The sequence below is a fragment of the Callorhinus ursinus genome, unplaced genomic scaffold (genome assembly GCF_003265705.2).
Source record: "Callorhinus ursinus isolate GAN/ISIS: 27379988/994484 unplaced genomic scaffold, GSC_fseal_2.0 scaffold16, whole genome shotgun sequence".
Taxonomy (NCBI): domain Eukaryota; kingdom Metazoa; phylum Chordata; class Mammalia; order Carnivora; family Otariidae; genus Callorhinus; species Callorhinus ursinus.
This window is the reverse complement of record NW_027397078.1, coordinates 17,763,334-17,791,258: the sequence shown is the minus strand read 5'-3', so window position 1 is coordinate 17,791,258 and position 27,925 is coordinate 17,763,334. Positions and strand designations below refer to the sequence as shown.

General features: G+C 39.2%; 1 protein-coding gene across 8 annotated transcripts in view; it reads right to left on the bottom strand.

Moving 5' to 3' along the window:
• The window catches only part of TAB3 (TGF-beta activated kinase 1 (MAP3K7) binding protein 3), an 88,143-nt gene that overhangs the window by 18,041 nt on the left and 42,177 nt on the right, over window positions 1–27,925 (bottom strand). For 7 of the 8 annotated variants that reach the window (XR_012381037.1, XM_073901940.1, XM_073901944.1 and 4 more), the window contains 3 exons: window positions 11,992–12,183; window positions 6,050–7,505; window positions 4,786–4,946 (listed from right to left, as the gene is read on the bottom strand). Coding sequence is in view for 7 of the 8 variants with exons in the window: in XM_073901940.1 (XP_073758041.1) it covers window positions 4,786–4,946; window positions 6,050–7,505; window positions 11,992–12,093 (1,719 nt within the window). In the remaining variant the exon portion in view is untranslated. Of the gene's footprint in view, window positions 1–4,785; window positions 4,947–6,049; window positions 7,506–11,991; window positions 12,184–15,140; window positions 15,313–27,925 lie in introns of all 8 variants that reach the window. The other variant, XM_073901942.1, reaches the window with a different exon arrangement.

Here is a 27,925-nt window from a genome sequence, read left to right as displayed (position 1 = left end):
AGATATTAACTCAGTTACTGATATGCTTTCAACTACACGAAGTAAAAGATAAATATGTGCTATGACAGAATAAAATCCTCTTCTGTTAAAAACCTATATTTTTCTACAAACTATGTTAATACAAGAGCAAAGAAAAAGCAAAAAGGTTCTTAATTCACAATAATGCAAGCTCTTATGCTTTTAGGACACGTTATCAGAATAACTGGGACTGCCCCTTATATTAGCAAGCATGAAACATTTAAAATAAGTGATGATGTAATGTATGGTGATTACCATAACATAAAATAAGTGATAGAATACAGTAAGAACTACAGTCCCTTAGAATGCTACAGGAACACAAAAGTCATTCAGAAATATTTATTAGGGATTGCTTTCCTTTTTTCCTATCTGAAAAATTATGGGACATTACCATGTAAAATGCTTACACCTTGTTTACCAGGCAATATTAAAAGGGCTTAAAATATACCTCAGCATTTATACTAAAAATAAAGCACTTGTCCAGGGGTTTCAAAGATACTGTCTTCCTAGGAAGATACATATTCCTAGGAATATGTAAAAGAACCCATTCTCCGTAGAATCATAATGGGAAAATTACCTAAAGGAGTTGATTCTTCCTATGTATTGGGGCGGGGGGTGTTTTAGTCACAGTGGTCCTAAATAGTGAAGCTCTAGAACTAAGTATGGAAGGACTGTAATACACTTTATAGTCTAGACACTACAGCACATTTGCTTATAACAAGAGATCTAGTCAACAAGATCATTTCCAAAGACAGGAGAACCACTGGAATTTACTAAAAGAATAGTTTATCTGTAAGCTTCTTATGTCCTTTTTCATAGTTTCTGACTAAACCAAGGTAAAAAAAAAAATTCGGAAAAGTCAGTACCATGTGCCAAAAAGTACACTGCCTTTTCAGGGAAGAGGGGTTTCAAGATCGGCTGTGTGTAATTTAGAGCTGTTTGTAAAAGATCTGACATTTCAAAGTGAAAAATTCTAAGCTTTTTTCAAAAGGTGGCAAAACTACCTTAAGTCAACTGAGCACTTTAAGAAGTTGTATCACAGAGACCCAGTCGAAGACCACTGTTGTTGTTTAGTGGCTTGGCCCTAATTATGCATCTGAGACTAACGTGGGTTATTCCAAAAACCCACTTAGAACAAGACAAATGACAGGAAAAACTTGACTGAGGGGGTAATGGGCGTCTCTCAGCTTAATCCAATCTTATTTATCTTTCAAGGTTTAACTTAAATGTCCCCCTCTGCCATGAAACTGTCTCATCTTTGAACCCTATCGGCAAAAAAGCTAACATTTCTATCTCAAAACTCTGAAAGTACTTAACATCCTTACCATTTAACTGGCCAACACTTCTGATTTAATGTCAATTTACATGAACTTTTCTCTCTCTCTCTCTCTCACAAATACACACAGGTTCACAGACACACATCTATCCTTTCACATACAGATCTCTTTATGTGACGACCTCTTCGACAGCACTTAACACAGGGCTTTGGGAACAGCAGATTACGGCCATCTTGCACTTCTGCCCTCCTTAGATTATTTCACTGGTGCTCTAAGCTTCTACAGCTGGTAACTAATATGCATTTCAATCTCATGAGGCACACACTTTTTTTTTAATACATGGCTTGATAAGAAATGTGAAAACTTGAAGGTAGAAATATATGCTTAATAGCAAAAAACAGTCCATTCTCTATCATGTAATCCTACATGCGAGTGGGACAAAGATAAAGACAGTCATTTTACTGAGCACCTAACTCCATGCCAGGCACTTTACATATATTGTTTTCATCTTGACAACAATATTAAAATATACGTATTAGAATTCCCATTTATAGATAGGGAAAATCAAATGCAGATAAGTTAGATACAGCCAGTGACTGCCAGAACTATTCTGCCTCCAGAGCCTATGTGGGCACTTCTTTTTTAAGATTTATTTATTTTAGAGGCAGCAAGTGGGAGAGCTTGGGGGAGAGGGACAGAGGGAGAGGAAGAGCGAGAATCTCCAGCAGACTCCTCGCTGAGCATGGAGTCCGATGTGGGGCTCGATCCCATCACCCTGAGATCATGACATGAGCAAAAATGAAGAGTCGGCTGCTTAACTGACTGAGCCACCCAGGCGCCCCTTATGTGAGCATTCTTTACAACTCTGTCATGGCACCTCGAATGACCCTCTATCAACAAAAGGGAATTCTGACAAAATGCTTTACTTCTGGATTAATTTCCTACATAATATACTTTATATGTTATGCATACACCTAAGACTAAATCTAAATTTTGCAAAAACAGTTCGTGGGTGTGTGGGTGTGTGCGTGTGTGTGTATCTCAAGCAGGTTTTTCCAGTGTTGTCCAACCAACATTAGTAAGAATACTATTTATTGGGGACCGCATAAATTATGGATATTATCTTATTTAATCCCATGAGATAGGTACTCACAGATAATATAGGTAAGAAAACAAGCAAAGAAAGTTACTTCTCCAAGGATATATGAGTGACAGGTAAGTAGCAGGAGGATTCAAATTCACATCTGAATAGAGGCCCTGTCTGAACCTCCACGTAGAACTGTCCGTCCCTCAGCCATGCATTGCTAATAGTCCTTCATTTTACTCTAGGCCTGGCAGCAGAAACACAAGGGAATCAAACAAATTTCTTATCTCTCAAATATTGTCACCCATATGGGCTATCAATTTCTGAAGCTGGGTGATGGCTACACAGGGGGTTCACTCCACTCTTCTTTCTTTTTTTAAGTAACGCATCAATAAAAGTGCTCATCTAAAATCCGGATTTTTTTTGAAGCACTAACCTGTTACCTTTGACAGTTCTCTACTTTCCAACACAACAAAAAAAATCAACAGGGCTCATTTTAGCAGAAATTACCACACAGCAAGAGGTTACTAAACCAAACTTATTTGGTTAAGTTAGGGTAAATGACTTTTATGCTAAGAAAATCTGTTTATGCTCCATAAGTACCTAAAAGATTCTAAAGTGCCCAACCACCAGGGTAGATTCCTATGTGGGTTATGTTCTTCAATACCTCCCCCAATCAGAGAATTCAATTAAGATTTCAAGTGGAGAAAACAATGAGAAACTTATTACCACCTTTCAGTTAAAGATAGCTTTGTGATTTTCTAAGTGTTTTAAGTAAAACCCTCCCTCCATTCTTACTTCTAATACTGACTATATTTAGGAATTTTGTCAATATTAGAAAAAATTTCATCAGGTTACTAAATATGCCTGTTTATCAATAATTTCCTTCTGAAAAACTCCACTGGTTCCCCATTACCAGCAGAATGACGTTCAAACACCTCACCCTCAAGGTCTAAACCCCAATCGGCAGATGCACACTAACCTGTTAAGACATCAGAAATCTCAGCTTAAGTGTAAGACCTCTATTTGCTGCCTCCTGAAAGTCTGTCTCTGTCTTAACTTCACACCTTCATTATCTCCATGTTCTTTTCCCTCCTTTTCTCCCTTCTTTTCCCTTCTAAAATGCCCTCCCCTTTCCCCTATGCCTATACAGCAACACTATGCTGTTTAGAGCAGCGGGTCCTCACCCTTTTCCCCTTCACTCTATTAACCTTACGAAAGTCAGATGAAAACTGTAGACATGCATCCATACTGCACATAATTTCAGAAGTTCACAGATTGCCTTTGAAGCCATGAGCCTCCATTAAAAACTTATCTACGAAGGCGGAGCTGCAGACATGCTGTCTGCAAGAGGCATGACATACATGCTCACTTCTCCAAACCTGTAAATGCTGAGAAATTACCCTCCGTTGAGAGAGGTCAGGAAAATAAGGAATGGCTCCAAAGACAAAGTAAAGGGTGAGGTGAAGCCCTGAAGAATACACACGACTTACCCATGAAGAGCTTCAGGAGGGCATTCCAGCAGAAGAAATGCACTGAGTACACAGACAGACTAGTTGATGTACGAGTTCTCTCATTACCCGTGAACATTACCAGCACTTACCACACTGAATTCTAATTATCTGTCCATGGGTCTATTTCTCTCACTAGCAGGTATGCACTAAGCACCCAGCGCAGGACCACATTCATAAACTCAACAAGGACTGCTGCACCAATAAATGTCAAAAGGTGAAGTGATAGGTCGGATCACAGAAAGCTTGTATTGTCACGCGATTTTAGGAGACTGGTTTCAAAACGTTCTGAAGAGTTTAACATTTTTTAGAACTCATAAATAGTACTTAGTATGTTAAGAATATATTATCCAAATCTTTTCGTTAGGGCAGTTTCGATTAGGACCACTGTCAATACTGTTACCTTCGTTCCTACAATTATTTATACTTAACAAAATTGCTCTGCCTTAAAATGCTCTACGATATCGGTATGAACGATATCGTTCTAACTCCTCTGAATCAACGTACTTAAGAAAATAACTTTTAAATCTTTGGAATTTATAAGTACATTATATGCTTAAAAGAAAAAATGAACATATGAGAAAAAAATATAAAATGCTCGGGCAGGGTGCACTTTTCTATTTTGACAGAAAGCAATTCACAGTAAATGAGATGCCATACCTTCATTATAACTGTCAGTTATTTGACAATACTGATGAACCTATGGAATTCACACATGTGAGAAGACATAAAAGCATCGAATTATGGTGATGAGAACAACCGAAGGTGAAAGTCGCTCATCCATTGTGGAAAAAACGAAAAGACCCTGCCAGGAACAGAACCTAAAAGAAAAACATATGCCCTGGACAGCCATCCTCCCCAGCTTCCTGTCCACGCAGGCCAACAGAGGACTTACCGTGGGGACCGCAGTGGTGCAGCTGACCCTTCTGAGCCGTCTCTGCATCAGGTCATGCTCCATACTGTTAACTTCAGCCTTCAACCGCTCTAGCTCCTCTTTCTCAAGTTTCAACTGCTTGGCTAACCTCTCCATCCTTGCTCGCTGATGTAACAGCAAAGCTATAGTGTTACAGAGAGAGTCATTGCAGAGGGTAACATTGAACAAGTGACTGGAAAACTTCTATATGCACTGCTAATGCATAAAATACTCAAAAGAAACCCTGTCCTCCATTTTGAGTTGGCATTTACTCTTGTATCTTGCTAATGCTATTTTGCTTTAATTTGGCTCTTGTAACTGCTGCCAAAATGACGTCACCTGTACGTCCCTCTTGCTCTGTTGGCCTTTGTTTCCCTAAGATTGTCTTTTTAACTGCACCTGTGTAGGTTTTAAACAGGTTTAATACCAGGCATGTCGAACTGTAGTCATAATTACTACTCTTATATAATGAAAGAATATGAAATTCTCAGATACCTTGAAATCTGAATAGACTTTTAAAAAAATTCTGTCCTTTTGGGCACCTGGGTGGCTCAGCTGGTTAAGCGACTGCCTTCGGCTCAGGTCATGATCCTGGAATCCCTGGATCAAGTCCTACATCGGGCTCCCTGCTGAGTAGGGAGTCTGCTTTTCCCTCTGACCCTCCCCCGTCTCATGTGCTCTCTCTCTCTCTCTCATTCTCTAATAAATAAATAAATAAAATCTTAAAAAAAAATTTTTCTGTCCTTTTAGTTAGGTCCACTATTAACTAATCCACCATTAGTCTTCATCACCAATCCCACTTATAAATATACATCACTTAAAAATATGTATCACTTATAAACATTACACCCTCCAGGCCAATCTCATTAGAAATAGGATTCAAATTCCTTAACCGTGATAAACTTTAGCCCACCCGCTATGAATCTCCTTCCCTACTCTGTGGTCTGCTTTTTGACAGTATCAATTTCACCTGTCTATGCTTTTGTCCCAATGAGTGTTATTCCTAAAAACAGCCTTCTTAGGTCACTATTATCATGCTTATATTTTCATATTTTAAAACAAAGTCTGTAGAGAACTCTGAAGCACTGACCCTATTTTTTTTCTAACCCTATTCTTGGTAGCAATGCTATTGCCCAATATTTAATAAATACTAACAATTTAATTAAAACTAAACAGCTAATATAAATTTATTTTGAAAAAGCCACCTCAGCACAAAGATTAAATTTCATAAAAGGGCAAAAATTACCTTGCGTATAGGCATAGTCATCTGATCCAGAACTAGAACTCCTCTGGTATTTATGGCTTCCCTTTTCTCCCCCCGAGCCTGGTACCACTGAAATGGGCTGAATAGGTTCTGGCGCAGCAGAACGTTCTTCTTGGTCCACTAAATTTAAAAGATTTTCAGTCATTGCTCGACCTACAGTAATTTTAAAAACTGTTGTTGGGTTTGGTATCACTCGAGGAGATGGTGATGGAGCACATGAAGGTCCGGTTGGCTGTGTATATGTAATGTACACAGGATTAACACTAAATGGAGGTTTTGGTTGACTGGATATCCCTCTCGAAGGAGAACTTGAAGGTGGTGTGGTGGCTGTGTACAGTGAGTGCTGATTCCGTGGAGACGGCTGATTACTGATAGGTGAAGGGCTCCTGTTCATTGCTGTCCCAGGTCTTTGAGAGGGTTCAACTGTAATTTCTATCTTCTTCATGGATCCTTTGGGTAAGCTAGATGTTGTGTATGGGAGATAAGATACTGAATGGCTTCCTTGTTTCTGATAGCTAGGAGGTCCTTGTTGATATGGATGGGGTGGAGTAGTTGAAGGACTAGGAGGCATAAAGACGTGGGAACTTGGGTGGCCCAGCTGGGAAGGTTGCACTTGATGCTGTGGAGAGCTGAAGGGTGAAGGACACTGAGAAGGAGGTGGTGAATGGTAAGCAGGTTGAGGAATCTGCTGCTGTTTGGGAGAATACTGAGAAGGCTGATAGTTCTGTTGATGTGGATAAACAGGTAAGGGCCGTTGGCTATAGTGAGCCACTGGGCCCTGTGGTGAGGACTGCCATGGTGTAGTCTGAGGAGTTTGTCTTCCCGATGAACTCTGAGATGTCTGTCTAATATAAATAGAACCAGGAGACCCATAGAGATTGCTTGGAATTTGTGGAAGAATTTGTAAAGCTCTTGGTACAGTCTGTCCAGAAGGGAGGTTCTGGGATACTGTAACAGTAATCGGATTTGTGCTATACCGAGGTATGTGCATGTATGAAGGAGGTGGCGGCGGCGAAGGCCCTTGCATAGCAGACGGATTCATTCCTGTTGGCATGGAAGATGGTTGCTGAGGTGGCTGCGAAGGAGGAGTGGCTGCACTTCTGTTCTGTTCATTCATAAAAAATGGATTGTAGTTTGGAGTAGCAGCCACAACAGCTGGAGCGGAGTGTGGTTCCTGAACTAAACATATCAGCTGTTTACTTGCTGCATGCTGTGGATCAATATGTCCATCACTTGAGCTATGTACCAGTGTTCGACCCCCGTTAAGTTGTGCCCCATCTCCTGGGTGGTAGCTACTAGGAGAATGGATACCCAGATTAATATGCAAAAGGCGATTTCTATTCATCCTGTTGTCATCTGGACTATGGTATTCCATATATAAGTATTTGCTACTCTCCTGGGAAAGGGCTCGGCAACAGGCTTCAAGATTGTTGTTGTTCTAGGGGAGAAAAATGGTAAAATTAATACTGACAAAATGAACAAATCTTAACTGAAGTCAAGCTTTGCAGGTTATGCAAAGACGACTGTCATAAAATAAGTAGAGAACAGCATCTTAAGCACGAACAGCTTCATAGTCACCTACCCTGACAAGGAGATCCCAAACAATTCATACTGTTTCACAGACATTTAGTTCCTATGACTGGTACTCCTGCTACTGCTACACAAATGGAAAGCACCCACTCATGAACAGTGTGACTCAACTCCAAGTCTTCTGAGTGCAAATCCAGGACTCATTTTAGGTCTGATGCATCTCAACAAATTAACATGTTGGGCCAATCTTGGATTCACCACAATGCTCTAACATATAAGTTAAAGCAATATTCATCATTAATATTTAATCTGAAAAACATGGGGGCGCCTGGGTGGCTCAGTCGGTTAAGCGGCTGCCTTCGGCTCAGGTCACGATCCCAGGGTCCTGCTTGGGCTCCCTGCTCGGCGGGAAGCCTGCTTCTCCCTCTCCCACTCCCCCTACTTGTGTTCCTGCTCTCGCTATCTCTCTCTCTGTCAAATACATAAATAAAATCTTTAAAATAAATACATTAATAAACAAACTGAAAAACATGAAAATAACCATGCTTTAGTTTTCGAAAGGCACTGAAACCACAAAAGGAGAAAAATTATAATAAAATTCCTAGAGTCAAAACAATAAAAATTCTAAAGCAGCCTTTTAACCAAATTTATCCCTATTATAATTTCAACTATCATTAGGAGAGATTAAGCTAAACAAAGAAATCAGTAAAAACAAGCACACTTTTTGAACTATGGTTCCACAACTTGGCCAAAGTTAAGGCTATTTAACAGAAAACCAGGTCTCGACTGCCTTAATGAAATTCACTCACACTCCCAGTCTCAACATTTTTTACCCACTGAAAAGTAGCTTGGTCAACTTTCAAATCATTGTAGGATTTGAATTTTTTGAGTCACTACACCTACACTCAAAAATGGTAATACCAGAGTGACATTTTAGATACTCCAACAATAATCAACTAATGAAGGAAGTTCTTTTTAATTTGAAAATTATAAGGTAGTTTTCCATTAAAATACAAAATTCTGAACTATTTTATTAGCCTAAAGCACTATTATCCATTGCCCTTGGAATAAAATTTCTCAATTTCTGTGACTTTCTCTGTAGTTCATAAATAGACAGATAAGCACATACATACCTACTATTGCATACTGATTTTAGGAAAAAGCACAGTTTATATAAAAATGAAAGGAAACACTTCTACTTCTGCTGAGAAGCAAATAAGGTTAAACCTAAAACAGAACATACAATGCTGTAATTTTAGAGCTGGAAGAACTTTTAGGGTTCATCTATTCCAACTCAACTCATTTACAGATGAGGAAAGAGATGCCCAAAGAGTTACATGGCTTGAGAACAAGCACTTAACTAGTTAACAGAGGAGAGCCAGTTCTAGATTCTCCGTCTCCTACTCCCACTGCTGTTTTGACTATAACACAGTAATTTCACGGGAGAGGATGTCAGGCCAAAAGTAAATTGCTATACTAAAGCTTTAAGAAGTAAACAAAGATTCAGTTAAGCAAACCTTTGCAAAATGAATTCTCAGAAATTTAAAGAATTAGCTTCATCAAAACTTCATACATAACCTGTATCTGTTGCCTTATATAAAGCTTTGATACTAAAATTCTGAGTCATAGAGAAAAGCAATTGCTGAAATTTAAGAAGAAAATTGTTAAAACTCAAAGTATGGCCTTTTTAAAAGTCCTACTTAAAAATCACTGTGATCAAGGAAGAGAAGCTAGGTATTAAGCAAATTTGGATCCAAAGGATTTAAACTGCCTACTAGAAAATGACACTGACAGATATCTGAAAGAGAAGAATATGTAAGAAAAGTGAAAATAAAGTATCTCTGCAATTGGACTGAAAGGAGAACAAAAATCAGTCCGTTTTATATGAAATCTAAAGCAGTCGTGGATACTTCACTATTTGACATTTGTATCAACGCTGCTGAAATTTCATGTTTTCTACAGTGAATTAGGGAGCCTGAACAATATCCTCACACGAAGACCCCAATTCACAATGATACAAAGTTGGTTTGTCAGCCTATTCAAATGAATGTCTATAGTAACAAGGTAAGTAAATTTTCACATGAAGAAAAAATTGAAACCAGCAATACAAAGTACTTTAAGTATTATTTTTATGAAATCATTTTTAAAAGAATACCACCAAAATAGATTCAAATGTTATCTTTAACCTGCAGAATGCCTTCAAAAGAAAAAAAATGGATACAAAATTTTCCAAATAGTAAATATAAATAAAGAAATCAAAATCAGTTAGTTGGATAAAGAGGTCAGAATTCTTTTCTCTTTCAGGCGCCTGGGTGGCTCAGTCGGTTGAGCGACTGCCTTCGGCTCAGGTCATGATCCTGGAGTCCCGGGATCGAGTCCCGCATCGGGCTCCCTGCTCAGCGGGGAGTCTGCTTCTCCCTCTGACCCTCCCCCCTCCCATGTGCTCTCTCTCTCTCTCTCTCATTCTCGCTCTCTCAAATAAATAAAATCTTTAAAAAAAAAAATTCTTTTCTCTTTCTTTTTTCTTTTTCTTAAGTAGACTCCATGTCCAATGTGGGACTTGAACTCATGACCCTGAGATCAAGAGTTGGATGTTCTACCGACTGAGCCAGCCAGGTGCCCCAAGAGGTGAGAATTAAACAAACAAACAAAAACCATATATAAACTCTTGAAAAGATCAAGGCAAAAAAAAAAAAAAATCATACTCCTAAAAAGTGACCCTAAATTGAGAGATGACAGCTCCAGAGAGGCTTTAAGACTGTATATTAAATGTAAACTACTAAGTCTTTAAATGCAAACAGAAAAACTTTTCAGAGCCACTCAGTGGTAGTAAGTCCCCATACCAATAAATTCTATTAATCCCAAAGGAACAAAGAAGAGAAAGACTTGGGTCAATGTAAATTAGCAACAAATGTTCATTAAGCTCAATTTAAAGTTCATTCCTTCAGTTTAGTGTGATAAAGACTAAGCCATGAAAAAATACAGGTGATAAAGGGATAAATTAAATTTGGAAAAAACAAAGTCAGAGATGGGGGATAGGTGGTAAGGATAGGTAAGGAAGGTGACTGCTAGGAAATGGTTTTAGCTAAGAGCCTCACTCATGCTTGGTTTTACTCCAGTGGGAAGCACCTTTGCTCTACCAGAGACCAAAATGCGGCTGAAGTAAAGAACAGAAATTCAGACTGGGAATGTGTGTTTGAAAAAACAAAAAGCAAGCTATAATACAAAAACTGTAAGCCCGAAGGTCTAGACCTAGTAGAAGGGCTAGGAAGCACCTCTTTTACCACAATTGTTCTGTTCTATTTGTAATTAACCTCCACTGTATATAGGCTTAGGTGATAACCTGAGCTGCTCACACTGCAGTAAGGTAGAATTTGAACTGACTGTAGTGTGAGGAAGTCCAGTGGGCAAGACAAAGGTGCTGTACCCAAAAGTGAACCAAAGAGGGAAATGCTGTAACCCAAAACACACTGAGATCCTGTGGAGGATGATGCAAAATTCAACAAGGGAAGCATTAGGCCGGTTTCTCTCTTGTCCCTTGAATGGGAAAACACATTCTACCCAATATTAAAGATACATTTCACTACAAGACAACCAAACCAAAGGAATATGATTAAACTAGAGAAAGTGGCCTTATACTTAAAATTACCTATTAGTAAGCACTTATCAACTAGAAAAACAGTAAGAAAGGGACTGGACTCTATACACTTTAAAAAATAGGCCTGGGGCGCCTGGGTGGCTCAGTCATTAAGCGTCTGCCTTCGGCTCAGGTCATGATCCCAGGGTCCTGGGATCGAGCCCTACCATCGGGCTCCCTGCTCAGCGGGAAGCCTGCTTCTCCCTCTCCCATTCCCCCTGCTTATGTTCCCTCTCTCGCTGTCTCTCTCTGTCAAATAAATAAAAAAAATATTAAAAATAAATAAAAATAAAAAATAGGCCCAAAAGTATATAGCCTAAAAAGTTTTGATAAATCTGAGATTCACAATTCAAATCTAAGGATTTGGGCACTGATCAAACAACTCTAAAAATGTAAAAAGTGAAATACGAACATAATCAGTTTTCATTTTGCTACATGCCTTTTTTTCCCCCCAAATCAGTGGTTCTCAATGGGGTAGGTTTTGCCTCCCGTAAGATATTTAGCAATGTGTGGAGACATTTTTGGTTGTCACAACTGCAAGAGTGCTATTGGCATCTAGTGGTAGAGACCAGGAATGCTGCTAAACAGCCTACAATGTACAAGGCAGGGCCCCACAACAAAGATTACCCAGCCCAAAATGTCAACAGCACCATGGTTGTGAAATCCTGCTCTAAGTATCTCCTACTGCCCTCCACATAGACAAAAAAACTTAAGGAGAACTGTAGCTTAATATCACTATCATTGCTGGGTAATCTACCTGTAACATGCACTGAGACACAACACCCTCTGGAATCTCCGGGAAACGTTGTCGGAGGTCATGGAGAACCTGCATATCAAGCTGTGGAGTGCTCTGCGCCATGCCAGAACAAATGGTGGTCAAGTATCTGTTAGGAAACTGATGCTAACCGGCCTTCCAATAGTAATGATCTTCCAACACCGCATTCATTTTCTATTAAAAGAAATCAAAGTTAATCACTATGTTTGTACACCTAAAACTCATGTAACATTGTGTGTCAACAATAATTCAATAAGGTACGGTTGAATTTACTTACATATTTCACTTTATTCAAATAGAAATGATCACTATGTTAAAATGGAGAGTTGTAAAATTGACAGATTCAACTTAGCCAGACTTTTCTGATATAATATAGCCAATCCCTGGTTTAGAAACAAAAAAAGCGAAAAAACATCTGAAAACCCGTTTCATTTTAATGGCTTAAAAAATAAAGCAGCAGCTAGATTAAAACTACAGAGTATTACTATTTGGCAACAATATTTTGCTAGCCTTGAGAAATGCTACTTATGTATAATCACTCATATTTTCCCAAGGTCTATCACATCACTCCCCTAAAGCACAGTGATCATTTTGATGTCCGAAATAATAAGAAAAGAAGGACTTGATGATAACACCACAAAGCATTACCTGTCCTGTCTTACATCCTACTTGTACTCTGAGGCTAAAAGATTTGAATTTGAAGTATGAGTAAGGGAAACCCAAAGTCTAAAGGAAATAACTTAGCGAACAAAAATGGAAACTTAGAATCCTTTGTTTTTAACCATGATGCTTTGCTGGAGGTGAGGTGGGGGATGGGCTAAATGAGAAATGGGAATTAAGGATGGCACTTGTGATGAGCACTAGATGTTGTATAAAAGTGATGGATAACTAGATTCTACTCCTGAAACCAATACTACACTATATGTGAACTAACTTGAATGTAAACAAAATCTTGGAAGAAAAAGAAATTCATTAATTAAAAAGATCATGCTGCTGACCCATCATTAGCCAGACCTACATAGCTAGGCTTTCACTTATTTCTGATGCCACTGACAGAGGTGCTAAGATGGCAGGATTTAAGGGTACAGTTTGAGTGTAGAAAATTAACATCCAATCTCACCGGCACTACTCAAATTGAGCACCCACATATAAATAAGGCAACTAGTGAAATAATGAATTCATAAATTCACTGGCAGCACCAAGGGTCAATGAACTGATACGTGTTTTAATACAGCTGACCTTTGAATGACATAGGGGTTATGGGCACCAATCCCAGTGCAGTCGAAAATCCGTATTTAAGTTCTGACTCCCCCAAAACTTAACTAACAGCATACTGTTGACCTTACTGATAACATAAACAGTCGATTAATACATATTTTGTATGTTAAATGATGTATTATATACTGTACTCTTACAATAGAGTAAATTAGAGAAAAAATATTACAAAAATCCTAAGAAAAAAACATTTATAGTACTGTACTGTATTTATTTTTAAAAATCTGCATATAAGTGGACCCATACAGTTCCAACCTATGTTGTTCAAGGGTTCAACTGCACATATTTCCCATTTTTTTAAAGGGGGAAAACGTAGTGTATACCATACAACCTCATAATTTCTGCTGTGTTCATTCACTAGATGGTCAAATATTTTTAAGTATGTGAAGTAAACACCTGCATCATCTTAAGAGGCATGGAAACCATGATTGTAAGCTACATGGTCTAAACCACACACATAAGGAAGGGTCATTCCACACCAAATCTTCTTTACCTTGCAAATAAGTCCTGAAACTTTAAATCATGTCATTACTTGGGGGCAATGTAGAGAACTACAATCAATATTTCAAAAATAAAAAATGTTCGGATGGGTGTAAGAAGGCAGCATAGGAAGACCCTGAACTCACGTCCTCCCATGGACACACCACATTTACACCTATATATACATCAATTCCTCCCGAAGAACAAAGGGCTGACAGGACACCTTCCGCACAATACAAGGCTAGAGGGACGTCAATCAGAACGGCAAGAGAAAGAGATGCATGGTAACAAGGGCAACCCCCCGCCCTTGACGCCACAAACTGCAATAGTGGAAGGTATCACTGTCCAGCGCACTGAAAAAAAGCTGCAGTTTAAAGGGTAACTAGACTGTAAGTGAAGGAAAACCATTTACTGACCCCAGAACATCCACCCCAGTGGGGTAACGACTGGAAGTCTCCCTGGGGTCAGAGGTGCTGGTGAGTGCCACTGGTGACCTGCCCACTCCCACCGTTGACAGTCCACGCAGGAGCAGGGACCGGATGTTCTAGACAGCCTGTCTCTTTGGCTAGTGCTGGACCCCAAGCACACACCAGGCCCAGCCATCTAAGCAGGGGAGCCCCAGTGAGGCGCACGCCAGGGCACACCTCGCCTATATCCAACACGGCTCCAGTAATCTCACCAAGGGGGCACAGTGCAAAGCCCCTTGAGACACCGCCATCCACGCCAGGTGCTGCTCCAGTTTTCCATTAGGGTAGCCCTGCTGCAGAGTGCCCCAGGACCCCAGGACCACATGGATAGCAGCTCCAGGCAGCAAGCTACCCAAACGTGCAAGGAACACACAGTCTGCATGGAGGATGTGTCTACACAAGGCCACTCCTCTAAGACTGGGAGAGGCGGCTCTTCCACCTCATTCATAGAAACAAACATAGAAAATCAGATTTAAAAAAGGAGCAGAGGAATATGCTAGTAAGACAAAATTTCAAGGAAATAACTAAACCAAAATGAGATAAGCCATCCAACTGACAAAGATTTCAAAGTAACGATCATAAAGTTGCTCAACAGACTTGAGAGAAGAGAGGATGAATTCACTAAGAACTTCCACAGAAAGACACTGTTTTTAAAAAAAAAAAAAGACTAAAGTAACTGAAATAAAAAATATACTAGAGGTAATCAACAGATTAGATGATACAGAAGATGCAGAAGAACAGATGAGCAATCCAAAAAATGGGAACAAAAAACATTCAAGCTGAACACCAAAAAGAAATGGAATTTTAAAAAATGACAACATCAAGCAAATTAACATTCTCATGATATGGATCTCAGGAGACTAAGAGAGAAAGGGGCAGAAAATTTATGTGAAGAAATAACAGGGGCACCTGGGTGGCTCAGATGGTTGGGCATCTGCCTTCGGCTCAGGTCATGATCCCAGGGTCCTTGGATCGAGCCCCACATCAGGCTCCTGGCTCAGCGGGGAGCCTGCTTCTCCTTCTCCCTGCTCATGCTTTCTCTCTCTCTGTTATCTCTGTGTCTCAAATGAATAAATTAAATCTTAAAAAAAAAAAAAAAAAGAAATAACAGCTGAAAACTTCCCTAACCTACAGAACAAAAGAGACATCCAGGTTCAAGAAGCAGAGAGCCCCAAAGAGGGCCATACCAAAACACGTAATAATTAAAATGTCAAAGATCAAAGATAATGAGATCTTACGAGCAGCAAGAGGAAACCAAACAGTTATGCACAACAAAAAAACCTATGAGGATATCAGCTGATTTTTCAGCAGAAACACTGCAGGCCAAAAGATGTACTCAAAGTGCCCAAAGGAAAAAAAATTGACAACCAACAATCCTCTGCACTACAAGGTTATCACATAAAATCAGAGAAACAGAGTTTCCCAGACAAACAAGTTAAAGGAGTTCATCACCACTGAACCAGCCTTACAAGAAATGCTAAAGGGACTTCTTTAAGTGGAAAAGAAAAAGCCATGATGAGAGGGTAAGAAAACAATGAAAGGAAAAAATTTCAAGGGTAAAGGGAAACACACAGTACATCAATCACTTACACTGCTAGTATGAAGGTTAAAAGGCAACAGGAGTAAAATCATTTGTACTTAAAAAATTAAGGGAGTCACAAAAAGATGTAAAACATATATAAAAGATGGATGAGAAAGTAAAAATATAGTTCTTTTAGAATGTGTGATAGAACTTTGGCAATGAGCAACTTAATATAAACTGCTATATACTTAGGATGTTATGTATGAACTTCAAGGTAACTATAACACAAAAACCTATAAGAAATACACCAAAAAATAAAAAGGAATCCAAGCATAAAACTAAAAGTCATCAATCACAAGGGAAGAGCAAGAGAATAAAGAAACAGACAACTACAAAAGCTATCAAAAAAATTAACAAATGACAGTAAGTACATACCTATCAATAATTACTTTAAATGTGAATGGTCTAAATATTCTGATCAAAAGCCACAGGGTATGCATTAAAAAAAAAAAAAAAACAAGACCCATCTACATGCTGCCTAGGAGAGACTTAACTTCAGACAAAAAGACACATACAGACTGAAAATGAAGAGATGGAAACACATTCCATGTAAATGGAAGCCAAAAAAAAAAAAAAAAAAAAAAACTTGGGGGGCAATACTTCTATCAGACAAAATAAACTTTAAAACAAAGATTGCGAGGCACCTGGGTGGCTGAGTTAGTTAAGCGGCTCAGGTCATGATCCCAGGGTCCTGGGATAGAGCACCACATCGGGCTCCCTGCTCAGCAGGGAGTTCACTTCTGCCCCTCCCTTTGCCCCTCTCCTCACCTCCCTGCTTGTGCTCTCTGCTCTCTCTTGGGCTCTCTCTAAAATAAATAAAATATTAAAAAAAAATAAAATAAAGACTGCAACGGAAGACAAAGAAAGGCATTATGTAATGATAAAAGGATCAATCCAACAAGAGAATATTACAGTTGTAAATACACACCCAACATTAGGGCACCTAAATACAAAAAACAAATGTTAACAGGGGGCACCTGGGTGGCTCAGTCGTTAAGAGTCTGCCTTGGCTCGGGTCATGATCCCAGGGTCCTGGGATCAAGCCCCACATCGGGCTCCCTGCTCAGCGGGAAGTCTGCTCCTCCCTCTCCCACTCCCCCTGCTTGTGTTCCCTCTCTCACTATCCCTCTCTGTCAAATAAATAAATAAAATCTTTAAAAAAAAAATGTTAACAGACGAACCATGAGAGACTATGGACTCTGAAAAACAAACTGAGGGTTCTAGAGGGGAGGAGGGTGGGGGGATGGGTTAGCGTGGTGATGGGTATTAAAGAGGGCACATTCTGCATGGAGCACAGGGTGTTATGCACAATGAATCATGGAACCCTACATCAAAAACTAATGATGTAATGTATGGTGATTAACATAACAATAAAAATTTTAAAAAAGATTATTGCAACAAAAAAAAACGTTAACAAACAAAAGGGGAGAAACAGAATAATATAGAAATTGCAAGACACTTTAACATTCCACTTACATCAATGTATAGATCACTGACACAGAAAATCCAACAAGATACACTGGCTTTGAATGACATATTAGACCAGAGGGACCAAATATGTACAGAACATTCCATCCCAAAACAGAAGAATACATAACTCATTTCAAGTGCACATGGAACATTCTCCAAGATAAATCACATGTTAGGCCACAAATCAAGTCGCAATTAATTTAAGAAGACTGAAATCATATCAAACATGTTTTCTAATGACAATATGGAACTAGACATCAGTAACCACAGCAACAACAAAAACTGGAAAAACACTACCATGCAGAAGCTAACAAATATGCTACTAACCAACCAATGTGTCAACAAGGACATGAAAGAGGAAATTTAAAAATACCTGGAGACGAATGAAAATAAAAACACAACAATTCAAAATCTTTGTGACACAGCAGAAGCACTTCTAAGAGGGACGTTTATAGTGATACAGGCCGATCTCAAAAAAAAACAAGAAAAATCTCTACACCTGAAGGGACCAGAAAAAGTAAGGACAAACAAAGCCCAGGGTTACCAGAAGGAAGAAAAGAGTAAAAATCAGAGTGGGAATAAATGAAATAGAGACTGAAACACAATAGAAAAGATCAGTGAACCAAGAGCTGGTTCTTTGAAAAGATAAAAAAGAACCCTGAAAGACCTTTAGCCAAACTCATCAAGAAAAAGAAAAGAATCAAATAAAATCAGAAATGAAAGAGGAGAGGGCGCCTGGGTGGCTCAGTCGGTTAAGTTGGCATCCAAGTCTTGATCTCAGGGCTGTGGGATCAAGCGCACACTGGGCATGGAGTCTGCTTAAGATTCTCTCTCTCCCTCTCCCTCCCCACCCCCCTCTCTTTGTGTGCTCTCTCTCTCAAAAAAAAGGGGGGGGGAAGGAAAAGAAAAGAGAAAAATGAAAGAGGAGAAATAACAACTGACGCCACAAAACCACAAAGAATTATATGCCAAGACACTGGACATTGTAGAAAAGATGGGTAATTCCTAGAGATACACAATCTTCCAAGACTGGATCAGGAAGAAGAGAATATCTGAAGAGTGATTAGTTCTAGTAACAAAACTGAATCGATAATCAAAAAACTACCGCCCCCCCCAAAAAAGTCCAGGACCATATGGCTACACAAGTAAATTCTACCAAACATTTAAAGAGCTAACACCTAACCTTCTCAAAGTATTCAAAAAAAAATAGAAGGAAAACTTCCATATTCATTCTATGAGACGAGCATTACCCTGATATCAAAACTAGGTAAAGACACTACAATAAAAGGAAATTACAGGGGTGCCTGGATGGCTCAATTGGTTAAGCGTCCGATTCTTGATTTCAACTCAGGTCATGATCTCAGGTTCATGAGATCGAGCCCCACATCGGGTTCCACGAGGAGTCCGCTTAAGATTCTCTCCCTCTCCCTCTATCCCTCCCACCCCTGCTCACACACTCTCTTAAAAAAAATTAATTAAAAAATGACAGAGTACTATCTCTGATAAACAAAGATGCAGAAATCATCAACAAAATATGAGCAAACCAAATTCTACACACTGACAAAGTCATTCACCACAATCAAATGGGGTTTATTCCAGGGATGTGAGGATGGTTCAATATCTAAGAATCAATGAACACGATACACCACATTAACAAAAGGATAAAAAGTATATGATCATCTGAATAGCTGGAGAAAAAAATTTTGACGAAATTCAACATGCATCCACGATAAAAACATTCAACAAAGTGGGTTCAGAAGAAGATAACTCAACATAATACAGACCATAGATGAAAAACAGTACGCTGAATGGAGAATAAGTGAGAGTTTTCCCCCTAAGGTCAGGAACAAGACAAGGATGTCCACTCTCACCAGTTTTATTCAAGACGGTACTGGAAGTCCTAGTCACAGCAATCAGACGCTAGAAATAAAAGGCATCCAAAGTGGTGAGGAAGAAATAAAACTCACTATTCACAGATGACAAGACATTATACAGAAAAAACGCCAAAGATACCACCAAAAAACAATTAGAATAAATGATTTCAGTAAAGTTACAGGATACAAAATACACAGAAGTCTGTTGCATTTCTATACACTTAACGACAAAATGAGAAAATCCCATTTACAAGTGCATCAAAACAGAATAAAATGTAGAAATAAACTTAACTAAGGAAATGAAAGACCTGTACTCTGAAAACTGTAAGACACTGATGAAAGAAACTGAAGATGACACAAACAATTGGAAAGATCCATCAGGCTCATGGAGTGGTATAATTATTATTGTTAAAATGTCCATACTACCCAAAGTAATCTACAGATTCAATGCAATCCCTATCAAAATACCCACAGCATTTTTCAGAGAACCACAACAAATAATCCCAAAATTTGTATGGAACCACAAAAGACCCCAAAGAGCCAAAGCACTCTTGAGAAAGAAGAACAAAGCTGGAGATATCACAATCCCAGATTTCAAGCTATACTACAAAGGTATAGTAATCAAAATGGTATGGTAATGTACAAAAATAGACACATAAGATCAATGAAACAGAACATAGAGCCCAGAAAGAAACCCAGGCATACAGAGTCAATTAATCTACAATAAAGGAAGCAAGCATATACAATGGGGTAAAAACAGTCTCTTCAATAAATGGTGCTAAAAAAAAAAACTGGAGAGCTAATGCCAAAGAATGAAACTGTGCCACTTTCTTACACCATACACAAAAATAAACTCAAAATGGATTAAAGACCTAAATGTGAGACCTGAAAGCATAAAAATCCTAAAAGAAAACATAGTCAGTCATGTCTTAGACATCAGCCTTAGCAACATTTTTTTTTTTAAAGATTTTATTTATTTGACAGAGAGAGAGAGAGAACGAGAGCAGGAACACAAGTAGGGGGAGTGGGAGAGGGAGAAGCAGGCTTCCCGCGGAGCAAGGAGCCCGATGCGGGGCTCAATCCCAGGACACTGGGATCCTGACCTGAGCGAAAGGCAGACGCTTAATGACTGAGTCACCCAGGCACCCCAGCAACATTTTTCTTCATGTCTCCTTAGGGAAACAAGAAAAACTATGGGGACTACATCAAACTAAAAAGCTTTTACATGGCAAAAGAAACCATCAACAAACAGAGAAGACAACCTATTGAAGGGGAGAAGATATTTCCTATTGAAGGGGAGAAAATATATAAAGAATGCATACAACACCAAAACCAAACCAAACCAAAACACCAAACATTCCAATTAAAAATGGGCAGAAGAACCTGAATAGGCATTTTTTCCAAAGAAGACATCCAGATGACCAAGAGACACGTGAGAAGTCACTCAACACCATGCATCATCAGGAAAATGCAAATCAAAATCACAATGAATTAGCACTTCACTCTTGTCAAAATGTCTAATATCAAAAAGACAAAACTAAGTGTTGGCAAGGATGTGGAGGAAAAAAATCCTCATGCACTAATGATGAGAATGTAAACTGGTGCAGCCACTATGGAAAACAGTATGGAGGTTTCCCAAAAAATTAAAAATAGAACTACCATACAATCCAGTGATTCCACTGCTGGGTATTTACCTGAAGAAAATGAAAACCCTAATTTGAAAGGATACATGCACCCCCATTTTTACTGCAGCATTATTTATAATAGCCAAGTTATAGAAACATCCCAAGTGTCCACTGATAGCTGAATGGTAAGGAACATGTGGAATATATACACAATGGAGTATTACTCAGCCACAAAAAAATAACATCTTGTCACTCACAACAACATTAACCTACAGGGTATTATGCTAAGTGAAATAAACCAATCACAGAAGGACCTATACTATATGATTTCACTTACATGCGGAATCTAAAAAAAAAAAAAAAGAACAAGCAAGAAAACAGAAACAGACTCATAAAGAGAGAAGAAACTGGTGGTTGCCAGAGGAGAGGAGGGATGGGCAAAATACATGAAGGGGATTAAGAGGTACCAACATCTAGTTATAAAATAAATAGGTCACAGGGATAAAAAGACAGTAGGAAATACAGTCAATAATATTGTAATAATGATGTATCGTGAAAAATGGTAGCTACACTTATTGTACTGAGCATTCCTAATGTATAGAATTGTTGAATCAGTCTCTAATATGACATTGTAAGTCCACTATCCTTGAATAAAAAAAATTTTTAACTGAATAAATCTTTGAAAAAATAAAGAAATAAAGATATTTAAGGAAAATACTGAATTACTTTTGCTCGTTTATAATTAGATAGATACTTAAAAAACATCATGTAATCTCAAACCTGATATTGGTTATAGGCAGGGCATTTCATTTTGCATACAAACTGCTAGCTTTCACTGGGTGTCTGGCTTGCTCTCCTCTTCCTTCCAAGCTAAGACTGTCAGGAGTTATGTACACTCTTTTTGTCTACCAAGCGGCCACAAAGCCCATACCTGTGAGACTCTGCCTAACCACAGGTTAAAAAAAAAAAAGCCATCAGTGACTGTTTTAATGACTTCCAGTCACAACACGAAAGCTATCCAATGAACATGAAGAAAAATTAAAATGTGGGGGAATATGACCGGCACATATATGGGCTTTCTGTCCACCCTGTACTCTTCTCCCTACAATCCATACCTTAGTCTGCTTTAACCTGGCTCTTATCACTGTTCCACTGAAATACCACAATCTCTCTGCTGCTAAATCCAGAGGATATATTTTCTGGTCCCTATGCCCCCTTGATCTCTGCAGCATCTGACAATACTGATTGCTCCTTTTTTTAGCCTCTTTGACAACATACTAGCCTGGTTTCTTCCCACCTCTTTTGTCCCATTAACGTCCGTCTGGTTTTTGCCCTAAGTTGCTTCCTCTTTCCATTCTACATCCTTTTAACCAGTGATCATATCCACTAGTAGGCATTCAGTAACATTTAAAGGCTGAGGATTCCCAAATTGGTATCTTGAACATCATGCTCTCTCCAAGACTCCAGACACATAGAGCCACTTGCCTACTACAGAGCACCATCTGGATATGCCCAAAGATAATTGTCAATATGTTCAAAAAGGAAATCCTCACCACAACCCCTTCCCCAAATGCTCTCTGTTCTCTCCACGAATGTTACCACTATTCACTCAGTAACAATACAAGAAACCAGGGTGTGATCCCTGACTTCCCATTCTTGCACAACCAACTACAGGGTGAAACAAAGCGGTTATGGTTTCCACCACAGTTCTGCCATCTGTTAGTGTCTAAGAAAATACTCAATCCTCACACCTTTGAAATTTCACCTATAAAATGGAAATAATAGTAGGGCTGTAGTAAAACTTAAATGTCAAACGTTAGTTAAGTCAGAAAGCACTAGTTACCATTATTCGGGGCATTTCCGAATATTGTCATCAACATTACGGCTCCAATGTCATGCTGCTCTCTCACCTCTGGTCTTGCCTTCCTCCCACATCACAGCCAGAGTATTTGTGTTCTAAGATGCAGATCTGATCATGCCCCCTCCACTCTGCATCCCAACAGAACAGAGCCAGGTGTGATTCCGTGAATGGCTGTCCTGTGCTACCTCCTCCTAGGGCATGAGACCATGATCATCCATCTGCCTGAGATGCTTTTCTTCCTCCCTCCCCACTGCTTCTTGAAGCCACATCGATCCTGTACACGTTGGTACTGATGGCACTTCCTCTAAGAGGGCTTCCACTGACAACCCCCTTCCCCGAGTCCTACCGCCATGCCTCTCCTCTACCCACAGCGCGCTAGAGGACCCTCCACTGTGCTTTCACTGCAGGTTGTGCTTATCCTCACAGGCGCACTGAACACACGACACTGAAGCCACCAGTGTATCTAAAGGTCTCTCATATAAACTGCAGCTCTATCTAGAACATGCTGTTACACCACAGAGTGGGGGAAGTACTCAAAAATGATGGGAGCTTGTCCTAAGGACCTGAGAGCCAGTTTGAAAAGGCTCCCACTGGCCAAACCTGTGACAATTTGAGTACCAAAATAATTAAGGACAGTAATGAATTACAGGCCTGTAGAAAACAGGAACCCATGAGTCGCTATCAGTATTAAATACACACGTACATAAATGGAGAAGGGAGGACTTTTATTTATATTAGAATCCAACTGGTAAACATGCAAGGAGTGCTGAAGCCTAAAAAAAATCATTTTGCCAATATCACAGTACAGACTGCTTCAAGAAAAAAATCATCAATGGATGCTAAATCTAGGAGTAGATTTGGATGAAGAGTAGTATGTATGAATGGTCTTCAAGTATCTCCCCAAAGAACTGCTTATTAGTTGTGGGGGGAGAAGGGGAGATTACACAGTAGATAAATCAAACAGTATCATGATTAGTAATCAAAATTAACATCAATGAGGGAAAGATGGACAACGTACACCTCTAGATGGGACACCCTGAGAAAACATATTACTTTCCAATATTCCAGTCAGGAATGCAGAACCTGAGGGGTGCCTGCATGGCTCCGGCAGTTAAGCACCCGCCTTCCATCTTCGGCTCAGGTCATGATCCCAGGGTCCTGGGATCGAGTCCTGCGTCACGCTCCCTGCTCAGTGGGGGAACCTGCTTCTCCCTCTCCCTCTGCCTTCTATTCCCCCTGCTTGTACTCTCTCTCTCAAATAAATAAAATCTTAAAAAAAAAGGAATGCGGAACCTGAAACTTATGAAGAAAGACAAGCCAAAATGATAAATGTTCTATTTAAAAAAAAAAAAAAAAGAGGGGTGGAAACAGGGTGAGAATGTCATCTTAAAAAAGCCAATGTCATAAAAGAAAAAGGCAAGAAAAATACCACAGATTAAAGGAGACAGAGTACATGACAACTTAATCTAATAAAATTCCTAGACTGGGTCCTACACTAAGTGGGGAAAATGTTATAAAAGAATGGATCAATTCAAAAACTAATGATGTAACGTATGGTGATTAACCTAACAATAAAAAATTTTAAAAAAAGAATGGATCAATTGACAAAATTGAAAGATGGTAGATTATGAAAAGTATTCCATTATGTTTAATTTATTGAACTTACTAAGTTTACTGAATTGCTAACTGTGCTATGGTTCTATGTGAGACTACACTTAGTTTTGGAAATTAGGCAGTGAAATATTTAGGGGTAAACAGTATGACAACTTACTCTCAAAATGATTCAGGAAAAAAAATATACCATGTATGTGTACATGTGTGCCTGTACACAAACACACACACATACATGCACAGAACGAGGGCACAAATAAAGCCAACAGGGGAAATATTAATAGGCCAATATGCATCAAGGATATAAGGTGCTCTTTGTAAAAATTTTTACTCTTGCAACTCTGTACCTCTGGAATTATTTCCAAATAAAAACTCAAAACAAAACAAAACAAAAACAAAAAGGCTGTAGTTCCAGTCAAGGGCTATGCTTTGTTCACCCCTGCATTTCCAGAGCCTGAGCTCATACTTGCTCATATGTCTGTTAAATAACGAAGAGTCACTTTTACTATACCAAACCAATCTACCTAATAAAATAAAAAATATATAGACCAACCTTGTCCTGTACCTCCTATGCACACCCCCCAAAAAATATTGGGAGATACAGGGATCACCTCTGTAGAATAATTTATGAATGCTTAGGAAAAAGGGAAAATAGATTTAAGCTACTAATTCTTTGAGTATGTTTTTCCAGTTTTCTACTCTTAAAATATCCCAAATCTGAAAAGCTAAAATATTCTACCAGATTAACAATCCAGGCTTAATTTAAAATGTACATTATTTCAAAGTCTTTAGGGTTAACTTTAGTCCTTAGGGTCAATTCAAACCTGTTCGGGGGCGCCTGAGTGGTTCTGTCGGTTAAGTGGCCAACTCTGGGTTTCAACTCAGGTCATGATCTCATGGTCATGAGATCGGGACCCGCGTTGGACTCTGTGCTCAGCGAGTAGTCTGCTTCAGATTCTCTCTCCCTCTCCCTCTAGCTTGCGCGCTCTCTCAAATAAATAAAATCTTTAAACCTGTTTGAATTACCCACCATTTTCATCAAAACAACCATTATCTGCCATTTTCACAGTAAGGTGATCTATAATTTGCACTAGCCAAAGGAGTCCTAGATGAATAACCCTGCCAAGTCACTGAAGGTCTAAGACAGCACTGTCTAATAAAAATATAATGCAAGTCCCTTTAAATGTTCTAGTAGCCACATGAAGGAAAAAGCAAAGGTGAAATTTCAATATATTTTATTTAATCTATCAAAAATAGTATTGTTTTAATATATGATGAATATAAAAATCACTGATGAGCTATTTTACATATTTCTCTCCAACGAGGTCCTTGAGATCCAGTGTGCATTTTATACGAACAGCACATCACAATTCAGACTGGCCACATTTCAAGTAGTCAGCAGCTACCCGCAGGTAGCAGTGGCTACCTTACTGGACAGCACAGCTCTAAGGCTTTAGGATTTTCATTCAATTAAAAGGCTAAGACCTACAACTCTTAGATTCTATAATTCAGTATCTCCTTTGAGGGTATACAACTGATTAGGCACAGGGTCTGGCACAGACTAGGTATTCAATGAACATTTGTTAGGTGAAATAGAAAAGAAAAATGAAATTCACTGAATTTAATGGTAAGAATGACCTTAAGTCATCAAATCTGCTTGTATTTACAGAAATGATGACAAGCTTCCCACCAGGAAATGATACTTCAATACTTGAGGGGCTAACCATATTCAGAACACTTGATAGCTATTTAACTGTCGTCAAAAAAGAGTTTCTGAAGCACCCAAAAGCTTAACTCAAGCTTCTCTAGTGGTTCCAAAGAACTGTTTTATTCATTTCTCAACCCTAATTTCAAGTCTTTAAAATATAAGGATAATACAACTGCCTTCTTACGAAGAAGAAAAGGCGACAAGGGTAAACAAAAACAAAGACGCTTCAGGCGTCAAGCAAGAGTTTGGGTTCTGTCCAGTTCTGAGCTCTTGGGAGCTGCTAGCTCTCCGCCAGCTCTGTCCACCTTTAAAACCTCAGGAGCCACCAACGCCAAAGTTACCATTAATTTCACCACTACTGCTATCAGATACCATTTACTGAACAACTGTGCCCTCCAAGGTAGCTGTGATTACCTCTAGCTTACAAATAAGAAAACAACCTCAGGGCGCCTGGGTGGCTCAGTCAGTTAAGCGTCTGCCTTCAGCTCAGGTCATGATCCCGGGCTCCTGGGATCGAGCCCCGCATCGGGCTTCCTGCTTGGCAGGAAGCCTGCTTCTCCCTCTCCCACTCCCCCTGCTTGTATTCCCTCTCTTGTTATGTCTCTGTCAAATAAATAAAAATCTTTAAAAAAATAAAAAATTTTAAAAAATAAGGAAACAACGTCACAGAATGGGCATATGGCAGAATCATGACTCAAATCCAAGCCTGCCTTCTCCAAAGGCTGTGTTCTTTCCACCATGTCACTGGTAGGTATCAAGGACACTACCAGTAGGGTGAGGATGAGCGCCTTTCTTTGGGGGAAAAAAGACAAGAAACCCCCAACAACTTATCATCCAAAAAGGGGGTTACAGGGGTGGGAGGTGAAGGGCTGAGAGGGGTGCAAAGAACCCTTGTATAAATAAGCTGTTGTAGGACATGTAAGAGGCAGAGCTAAAAGGACAAAATTTGCCCTTAAGAGTTACAAATACTTGCCTTTGAAAATAACATATTAAAAATCATCTTTAAAATCAAAGCCAACAACTTACCCACAAAGATGGCTACCATCTGAAAAGATGATTTAAATTTTACTTATTTATTTGACAAAGAGAGAGAGAGAGCACAAGCAAGGGGAGCAGCAGAGAGAGAGGGAGAAGCAGGCTCCCTGCTGAGCAGGGACCCCGACGTGGGGCTCAGTCCCAGGACCCTGGGATCATGACCTGAGCCAAAGGCAGACGCTTAACCAACTGAGCCACCCAGGCGTCCCCTGAAAAGATGATTAACAGCAGACCTACTTTTCACAGCAAATATGAAAATGTCTTCTCTTTAAAGGATTATGTACGTAATCTGAACAGTGGTTAGCACTCTGCCCTATACAGTCATGCTCATAAGCACTAACTGACATGGATAATCATTAAGTATTTCACAATATATAACTCTCTGAATAATTTCCTGATGATTAAAAAAATGTTAAAATTCTTCTTTAAAAAAAGCAATTTCCTTTCTGCTGAGAGGTTAAAACAGATAGTTTACAAATAGAAAGTATTGTAGCAAGTAAGATGAGCCTGTCTCCCTAAAAAACAAAGTTTTAAAATAAAGTACTACACTACGTTTTTGCATGTAATCCCACAGCATACAACTAAGATGAAACACTGGCCTATAGTATCTTATATTATAGATTTCGATGTGATGCACATCAAAACACACCAGCTATTCTTGTCCAGATATTATCAGTGTATGCAACAACTATGCTTAATAGATACGGAGTTTGTTTCTCAACCTTTTAACAGGCTGCTTCTTTTTATACAATTCTAAAGTGATGAGTGATGATCTGAAACCAACCAGAGGACTCAAGCAGTATCTGAACTGTGCTGGCTAGGCTGGCTGTGACCTAACTCCTGGGACACCCTTGAAACACCCCCACCAAAGCACAGATGGCCACAGCTGTGGCTTGTGGAGCTGTGTAGGCGGTAACCCTAGATCAAA